The sequence below is a fragment of the Vidua chalybeata genome, chromosome 10, assembly GCF_026979565.1.
Source record: "Vidua chalybeata isolate OUT-0048 chromosome 10, bVidCha1 merged haplotype, whole genome shotgun sequence".
NCBI classification, from domain to species: Eukaryota; Metazoa; Chordata; class Aves; order Passeriformes; family Viduidae; genus Vidua; species Vidua chalybeata.
In genome coordinates this window covers 10,076,710-10,085,824 of record NC_071539.1, presented here as the reverse complement: position 1 = coordinate 10,085,824, position 9,115 = coordinate 10,076,710, and the positions used below count along the sequence as shown (strand labels likewise).

At 51.4% G+C, this 9,115-nt stretch overlaps 1 protein-coding gene and 1 long non-coding RNA gene across 3 annotated transcripts; both read right to left on the bottom strand.

The window, feature by feature from the left end:
- Positions 1-3,439: 3,439 nt before the first annotated feature.
- On the bottom strand, positions 3,440-6,988 carry RTP2 (receptor transporter protein 2). 2 transcript variants are annotated; one of them, XM_053951779.1, is made up of 3 exons: positions 6,965-6,988; positions 6,193-6,352; positions 3,440-5,150 (listed from the first exon to the last, which is right to left on the bottom strand). In XM_053951779.1, the coding sequence occupies exons 2-3, from the start codon at positions 6,336-6,338 to the stop codon at positions 4,376-4,378; spliced, it is 921 nt and encodes a 306-aa protein (XP_053807754.1). In that variant the 5' UTR covers positions 6,339-6,352; positions 6,965-6,988; the 3' UTR covers positions 3,440-4,375. The 2 variants fall into 2 exon arrangements, with proteins under 2 accessions (XP_053807754.1, XP_053807753.1); XM_053951778.1 differs by lacking the exon at positions 6,965-6,988 and having other exon boundaries at positions 6,193-6,432.
- A 154-nt stretch (positions 6,989-7,142) lies between these two features.
- Positions 7,143-8,205, bottom strand: LOC128792893 (uncharacterized). The gene is made up of 3 exons (XR_008432585.1): positions 8,027-8,205; positions 7,351-7,427; positions 7,143-7,229 (listed from the first exon to the last, which is right to left on the bottom strand). It is a non-coding gene; the product is annotated as an uncharacterized LOC128792893 (long non-coding RNA).
- Between the last annotated feature and the right edge of the window lie 910 nt (positions 8,206-9,115).

Here is a 9,115-nt window from a genome sequence, read left to right as displayed (position 1 = left end):
AGAGACATCATGGGAATAAAGGAGAGGAGAGAGAAAAAGCAAAATAAAGGCCTGTTCCCCTGAGCATTAAACCATCATCTGTAGGATCTGAGCCTAGACAGCCCTGGAGCACGTTAAAAAATATTGCTGGCCTTGAACAGATCACTGGTGAATACAGATTCTCCCCCACCTCCCGTCAATAGCTTTGCCGGGAAATCCCCGACCCAGCCCAGCCCTTGCCCCCCACTCATGGAGTGCCAGCCCCGAGTGACCCATGGGCACTGCGGTGGCTGGAGGGTGGGCTGGGAACATCAGCCGAGGAGAAAAGTGAGACCAACAATGGGCTTTGAATTTCTGGCACCTCACAACCTGCCAGAGTGCTGAGAGCTTCTCTCCAGGGAGACAGGCGTGGAGACAGCTATTTATCAGTCTGGCTGTGGTGAAAAGCCAGCAAAACATCCCTGGGTGAAGTTTTGCTGTCCCTGGCTGCGAGTGCCAGGCATGAGCTGAGAGTTGGCTGTAGCAGAGCCCAATCTCAAACAGACTGGTGGGGGCAGACAGGACCTGCACAGAATCCACAGCATCCTTCTTCCTTCATCCCCTGGCATGGGCTTGCTGCTCCCATGACAGCTGCGGGCCTGGCCAGGCCAGGGGTGCTTGCTCTGAATCCAAAAGTGCCAGGAGCCACAGAAAGAAAAATTTTGAAGGCAGTTTGCTAAGAAACTAGTAATGGTCACAGCTGCATGTTGGAAAGGGGTATCCTGGAAAAGACCCCAAAAATGAGTCCATGGCTGAGAAGCCCATGTATGCACAGGTGGCTCTGAGTACTGGGGAGGAGATGAAGGGGCTGCATGAGGGAGGGGACATGCTTGCACAGGATGAAGACACAGGCAGGCAAGAAGGCAGCAGCGACAAGGGGACCAGGGGAAAAGGAGCATATTCACACAAGGCCATGGAAGAGGGAACACAGGAGGTGTGTAAAAGACTTGCAGAGGAGCAAGAGGTGGGTTTGCCCTTGTAAAAGAGCAGAGAGACTCAAGCAGGAAAATAAGGACTCCTGCAGGGATGTAGTCTCCACCAGAGTTAGCATCTCAGTCAGAGGCAAGGGAGTTCCCACTCAGCAGCTGGGTGGCTGGGGAGGCGGCAGACAGCCCAGATGTCACACTGTGACACGAAATAACTCAGAGAAGCAGGCTAGATGTAAAAGGAAAGAAAAAAAAAAAAACCAAAGAAGCAAACTTTATTTTCTGACTCCACTATATATACAATAGCAAAAATGATAGTGGATTGGAGGGCGAAACTCCTACCTCTTCAACTACACTGGTCAAACCAACAGTCTATCAATTCTGTCCACTCACAAAGAATGCAAAACAATTATTATTTACATGAACAGTGTGTGAGAAAACTCAGTTGAAAGATGTAAATATCAGAAGGCATAGGAACTTTTAGAAGAACTTTAAAACTCTCAAAAGAATAGGGTGACTCCCAGACATGGTAACTAGGGCTGGGAAAACCTCAGCATGGAAAGAAGAGGGCTATGGGCAATGGCAGCGAGAAACTTGGCCGTATCTTTGCTGGCGGGGAGGGAGCGGGCTGCTCCCAGCCCAGGAGGGAAGGAAGCTGGGCCGGGCAGCAGGATCAGCCTCATCCGAGCACAGCCCCGGCAGAGCCGCAGCAGAAGCACTCATCAGAGGCAGTCACTCACAGACCAATCCCCACGCAGGGTGGGCTTTGGGGACACCATGCTACAGGGCAGCAGCTGGTCACAGAAATAGGAGGGAGGGCATCCCCCATGTGGGGAATGCTGTCCCGTCCCAGTGCTGGCGGGTCACTGGTCCCAGTGGCTCCCAAAGCAGAGCCGGAGATCTGCAGCTCCATCTGGTGGCTCCGCGGCCAGGGCTGCTGAGGCTACAGAGAGAAGGTGCTGGTGAAGGGAAGAGTTCGTGGGATAAAAGCAGATTAGAACACTTAAGAAACCAAATCCACACGGCGTCTGGACCACACAGCTTTCTTGTTATATTCATTTTTTTAACCAATAGCCTGCAGGTTGCCTAGCTGAGAATAAAGACGAACCTTACAGTAGCAGAAAAAGTAGCATAAAAGGCCCTTCAGAATACTGCAGGGAACAGAGGACAGCATCTGGGAAGCTGCACAGCCAGGGATTGATTTTGTGTGAGCCACAGTGAGTTTGGTTATTTTTTTTCCTTCAGCCCATCATTCTTCCACTAATTTAGTCACAAAATCTTCGATATCATACCCATCTCCAGGACCAAATAATTTGCAAAGCCAGGAGAGGATAGATACAGCTGCCTCAGTGGTTCCACAGGTCTGCTCCTTGTTGGACTAATTTGACAGACAGGCCTAAAATCAATTTCAGTACCTGAAGTAGTTTGGGGGTTGTTCAATTCAGCTTTTGCTTCTCAGGTAAGCAGCATGTCCCCTGGTGTCTTTGTTTCAGCTCCTCCACCACACAGGCAGTGCATGAATCACAGAGAAAACAGCAAAGAAGAGAGAGCCATGAATGTGTTAGAAACCCCCACTTAACCCCTGCAATCAGCATCCTAGCACAGCAGGTGCCTGGGGCCACTGAAGCAGAGTAAGCCAGGAAGTTGATGGAGTTAATAGAAGTCATTCACCAGCCAGGATCGCTGGCCAACCTCTCTGTGAGTGATATCAAATGAAAACAAAAGCTATGATGGGAATGCAAGCACACCAAGGGGTGCTGTCTCTTAAATTGCTCCTAAACCCACCCAGGGCTCAGCAGTGAGCTGGTGACTGCATGCTCATCACTGGCACCTCGCTTCCCCAGGGAATGGCTGCATCTCCTGGATTCTCCTGTGGCCCCATGGAGATGGATTTCCCATGGCATCCATGGTGTCCCCAGTGCACTCCCAGGTGACAGCCCTCACAATGCTCTCTCTCACAGGGCACACCATACCCCCCCACCACCACTTGCTCACCCCAGGATCCCAGAGAAGACAGACCTTGGTAACCATGGTTGTGTTTGAGGCTTGTGATGTACAGGCTACAGGCTATTTCAAAAGTTTATTAAGTTGCTGTGGTTTAAGCTCAGCCAGCAACTAAGTACAGCACAGCCTCTCACTCAGTCAAACCACCCTGCCCCAGCAGGATGAGGAGGAGAATTGGAAAAGGGTAAAGTCTGTGAGTTGAGATAAGAACAGTTCAATAATTGAAACAAAGTAAATATTAATAATAACAACAATCCTGAACAGAGAGTTAAAGAGAGAGACATAATAAAGACAAGAGATGCACACTACAGTTGTTCACCACCCTCTGACCAATGTCCAGCCCATCCCCCAGAGCCATCAGCCCCTCCCAGCCAACTCCTCCAGTTTATCCACTGAGCCCGATGATCTATAGTGTGGAAAGTCCCTTGGGCCAGTTCTGGTCAGCTGTCCTGGCCGTGCTCCCTCCCAGCTCCTTGTCCACCTGCTCCACTGGCAGAGCACAGGAAACAGAAAAGTCCTTGATTTAGAGTGAGCACTATTTGCAACTACTAAAACATCAGTGTACTATCAACATTATTATTCCCATATTAAATCCAAAGTACAGTGCAGTAACAGCTACAAAGAAGAAAATTATCTCCATCCCAGCTGAAATCAGTTGTGGCCACAGGACATACTGTCCCCACAGATAAGTTCTGCAGGAGCCCAGCTCCCCTGCAAGGAAGGTAAGAGTCAGGATGTTAGGCTGCATGGGGACAGCATGTTTCCTCCCAACTTTATGACACCCACCAGGTCCCTAAAGCCCTGCAGGGTGAAGTAGCAGAAGGCAAGAGTCTGCATCTTCGCCTTTGCCCGGACCCTGTAGCCCAATATTTGCAATTTCCGCATAATTGGGGCATGAACTTTGAACTTGCTGCCACAGCCTTCTTGCACTTGCCAAGTTTGGCACCCTTTGCCCCCTCTGCAGGGTACCCAGACAGCTGGCCAAAGGCAGGACATACTGGGCATGTGCCTCCCTGTAAGCAGAGCTCTGCTGTGAGATAAAAACAGCCCCGAGCTTCCCTTCGAGATGCCCACACACACCTAGAAAAAGCTTTTGAGAAATTAAAAAGCACAAATGCATTCTTGGGCTGAAGAGAAGGGGATTGCTTTATTCTTGCAAGTAATAAACCTAATCCTGTGCATGGGGTAGCTGGGAGATTCATCCTCATATAGAATATGTCCCATAAGAATCCATCAGACCCATCAGTCTTCCAGAGACTGTGGGACAAGGTGTCTGGTTGAGGCATCCCAATGTGTTGCCATGACACCAGGAGCTGGGGAGTTTGCTGAGCCAAGAGCCAGGGCTGATCTTGGGTACCCAATTTTCCAGGCAGTTCATCAGCTTCCCTGGCCATCTCCCCACTCCTCTTTGTGATCCCCAGGTCCTTCTACAGAACGGGAAAATAAAGCACAATGAAGATTATCAGTGCCAAAACACAGAGCAAAGAGCTGCCGATGCAGCAGCACCGTTTCCAGGGGAAGTTGCTGTTGGAGGGTGAGGGGTGGTGGATCGGGGCTTCATGGGGCCTTAAGCCCTGGTGTTTTGGGGTCTGAGAGGTCCTGGACACGTTTGTATTCCAGGCAACCCGTGCTGGGGCTGACTGCAACTTAGTGTGATGGGTCCTGGCCTTGCCCACACCAATCAAGGGCTTGCAGTCATCTGATCCCAGGGATGACCATGATTCCGTGCAATGGGTTCCAGCCTCCCCCTTATTTTTTAAGGACTTCCAGATATCTGATGGCCAGGCCAGCCCTGACTCGATGCTGTGTATCCTGGCCTTGTCCTCATCCATCAAGGGCTTCCAGGCATCCAGTGCCGGGGCTCTCTGTGACCTGTTGCAAATGCCGAGCTCACAGGCCTCACAGTGGGCACGGTCGTGTGGGCCCATCACTGGTGTATCTACCACGACTTCCAGGAGGTCAGAGGGCTGGACAGGCTTCTTGTAGAAATACTGGAGGATCTTTATCACCAGGTTGTGCAGAATTGTCTCCACAGTGTCCAGGCTGAACTCAGGATCCTCCAGCCGGGAGTTAGGGCAGCGCCTGCATTTCTGGCGAAAGATTCGCATCGATACTGTGCCGCAGCCTTGGCAGTGGCACATGTGGAACAGGATGTGCACTTTGGCGGAAGACCAGTTATAAAAGCACTGGGAGCAGTGAAACCTGTCAGGGCAAAGAGGAGACCAGCTCATCCCAGGTGCCCCATGCTGAGCTAGAGGCTTTTGGCAGTCAGTAGGGATGAGGGTTAACACAGACTATAGACTAACTTCACTCATGCAAGCTTTACACCAAGCTGTCCTCCCCCTAATAGCATGATACCAGTCTGGGAAGTTCACCACAGATGTGAGCTGAGGGCTGGTCCCAGCATAAAAGATTTCAGAAGCCAGGCTGTCTTTTGGGATCCTGGTCCCACTGCCAAAAGCAGGGGCCCTTGGAGTGGGAAGCATCAGGTCCCTGTTTGGGACTCCAGCCCCTCACCCATGCTGGCTCATCACAGCTCAGTGGAAAGCCAGCATCAAGCCCAAGTCTGGGTAAGACAATAAAAAGAAGCAAAATAGAAGGAAGGTGTGGGTGGAGGGTGCAGGGCAGGTGAAGAGCTATCTTGAGGAGCCAAAAGGTGTGCAGCTCACAGCTCTTCGTCTTGCGCAATCTGCATGGGGGTGTCCATTTGCTGCCACTCAGGCAGGGTGTCTGAACAATGCTCAGGGTGGAAATGTTTGGAATGGGGCTTCTCATGAGCAATGCAGAGCCACAGCCTCCCTCTGCCCAAGGCCCTGCAGACTGGTGCAGGTGCAGCAACTGCTGAGGCATCACCCCATGTCCCAGCACACAGTGGTTCTCCTTCTCCTCACTGTCTGAGTGTAAACCCAGAAGATTTGGTACTAGTGAGGTATAACTCCCCCTACTTGCTGAAGGAGCTCTTTTCGTCTTGACAACGACATGGAGAAATTCTGGCCAAAAAAGCAGCTGCCCTTTGGACCTGCTGAACTATTGTCCCCTCCAAATACCATATTTTCCAGTTTGGCATTAAGCCACTGAGATTCAAATAAAAATGAAGAAACCCTTCGCAGCCTCATCCACCTCCAACTCCCCCTTTTGCTCAAAAACCTGTTTCCTGCAAGCAAATTTTGAAAAAGGAAAAGGTCCACATGGCAACTCATCAACCCTGATCCCACTCCAACAGGGACTGTCAGCAGACCCTTACCTCCCAAGAGCACGGCGCTGCACAAACTCCTTCCAGCCAGGCCTGCAGGCTTGCACCTGCAGGGCATCATCCTCCAGAAGTGTCCACGGATCTGTTATGTTCATTTCTTCCATCTTCACTGCAAAAATGTGCTGCCACGTGCTCATAGTTCCACTTGAAGCTGGGGAAGGGGTAGTGACCAAGCTTGAAAGTCAAGCTTGCAGCTCCTGAATGCACATATGCAACTGCCTTTTCCCTATACTTTCCCTCTTTGTACAATGTTTTTGTGCTTGGAGAGGGGAACCTTTGCTCCTGCATGTCCAGCACCGCCCCATCCCAATCTCTGGGTCAACAGTCTCTGCTGACACTGCACCAGGTCTTGGCTAGGTGAAATGTCCCCTAAGGCAAATACAAGGTGTGTTTCCTCAATATATGTACATGAACCCCTGACCTTGGAAAGCCACAATGCTGCTCTGTCCATAGGCAGAAGGACTAGAAACAAAACCCCCTGCCAGGCTGCCATGCCCATCACATTCATGGCAGTGGGGAGAACTTAGAGAGATTTGCCCAGCTTAGGAATAATGAAAGTGAAACCCATTGAAAATGCAGGACTCAGCAGCTAATAAAGCTCCAGATAACCTTATCTCTCCCAATAGCTACCACCAACCATGGGCTATTTTTACCAATTTTCAGCCAATTTGAGCAGAAAAAGGCCTAACATGAAACTTCAGGGTGGAAAGTTGGGGAGGATAGCAGGGTACACAAAACCAAAAGAGATGAAGTGTGCTCTAACCTGAGAGCACTCAGGCAAGGTATAAACAGCAGGGCTGGGGCCACCTGCAGCCCTCTGCCTCCCAGCTCACAGGAAATCCCATGGAGAGCAATGCAGGACAAATCCAATGGAGAGAAAGCAGGTTAGATAAGACGCCAAATGATAACAGGGCTTGAGTTTGAGAAAGATCTTGATAAGGCAGGTCCTGAATCTCTGTAGCTCCAGGCAGTCCATGTAGGTAAATCACAAGAACCACAGCCTGGCAGGGAGGCTCTAATTTTTGCTGCTGGAAGGGAAAAGCCAGTAAGTCGTTTTTACCAACAGCCCTATAACACCTTCACAACCTGCGCTGCCCCTCCTGTGAGAGCGGAGGCAGGAGACACCGGAGATGCCAGGGCAGAGCAAACCTTCAGATTCCACATTTTCCTTCTTTGAGGCTCCTTCCACTCTTGATTACACCTTGATACCATCATCTGGAGCAGGGCTGGAAGGACAGAAAGTGCTTGGAAGCAGACAAGGTCTTCGGGAGGCTTATGAAGGAAGCCCTAACCTATGGATAGACCCTGAGTCACCCCTTTGTCAAGACCCCTGTCATGGGTTCATTGGGTCTGCTTGGGCTGGGGCAGGGAACTACAAGCAGGACAGTGAAGGAGGGATAATCCCACCAGTGTTTTCAGTGTTCACAGAAGGGAGCTGGGGGACATCCCTGGCTCAGGGCTGGTGCATGAGGAGGAAGAGATGAAGCAGCAGATCTTTCCAGCCTCCTCTCATTCCTTTCCCTAGGGCCGCCATGTCTATAGGTTCATTATAGAAGACCCCTTCATGTATCCTGCCACAGAGGGGTCTTCAGGGCTACAAATCTCATGGTGCAGAAGGTGGGAGCTAAGAAGGGAAAGGGTTGGCCTCACAGCTGGCCATCATGGCCGAGCATGGCATGGGGACCCAGCCAGCAGCACGGTGACCAGGATGGAGCCCCCACCCTGCAGCATCTGCCTGTCCTCTTGACACCTTCTGTGTTATTGTCCAAGATTTACCCGGGGGGGTTGAATGCAGGAAAGACCTTCCCTTTACATTTGGGCATACCTGTGTTAAACACCTCCAGCTATTTTGAGGAGGAGAAGCCCCTTGGGGACACTGTCATATTCATCCAAACAAGGATCTGTGGTTTCAGCCCAGCTTTTCCTCCTCAAGGCTGCTGACACAGGGCAGAGGGATTCTCTCCACAGGACAGGCACCACTCCCCATACTTCCCACCCCAGGGGCCAAAACACTGTCCCTCTGGCACACTGCTCAGTGGGAATACAGTGGCATACCTGGTTCCTGGTGTGGGAATGGGTCCCTGCCTTCAAAACCTGGCTGTGATGGAAACCAGTGCCCTGTTACGTCATGGCAACACAACTCAAATCACGACCCACCGTGTGCTGAGCCCTCACAGTCATCTCTGAGACAGCCGAGTGCTGGTCCCTCTATTAAAGCTTTTGACTTGCTTTTACTAAAGGGACTTTCCTAGAGCAACCCACAGAGACGAAATTGCTTTGACATCCTGTTCCATTTCACACACATCTCCTGGCTCTGCCCAAGCACCTTGCTGCTTATCAGTACTGCCTGGAAACAAAAGCTGTTCCTACAGGATCTCCCCACAGCCGGGCTTCAGCAGGGAGTGGGGATAAGCTCTGTCCTGCACACAGCAGACCTCGTTGGGCTGGCAGCCCTTGCCAGGGTCAGACCCTGCCAATCCTCTTCACTCCAGCACACTGGTCATGGCTTCTCCGTGTGATGCGTGAAGGAAGCACACAAGGTGCAGCCTGGGTGGTAATTTCCCTGCTGCTTTTGCACAGCACGAAATTATTTTTGACTTGAGCTCCCACCCCTGGGTGAGCCGCCTCTGTGTGCGCAGGAAGGTTTCCCAAAGTTCTTTCTCCTCCTCTTCATCTCTCACTATGTGTCAGCCTCCACATTCCCCACTCTTCCAGCCAAGGGACAAAGTGCCCACATTGCTCATAAGGACTCTCCTTGGCCCACATGTGCCCCATTCCTGCTGGGACATCCATCCCTTCCTTTGGCATGGGTCACCCCATACCCTGGTCCATCCTGCCAGCAGTCCCTGGAAGGGGCAGAAAGGGGCATTCAACCCCATGCAGGACTGCAGAAAGGAACACCCCCTCAGCAGTG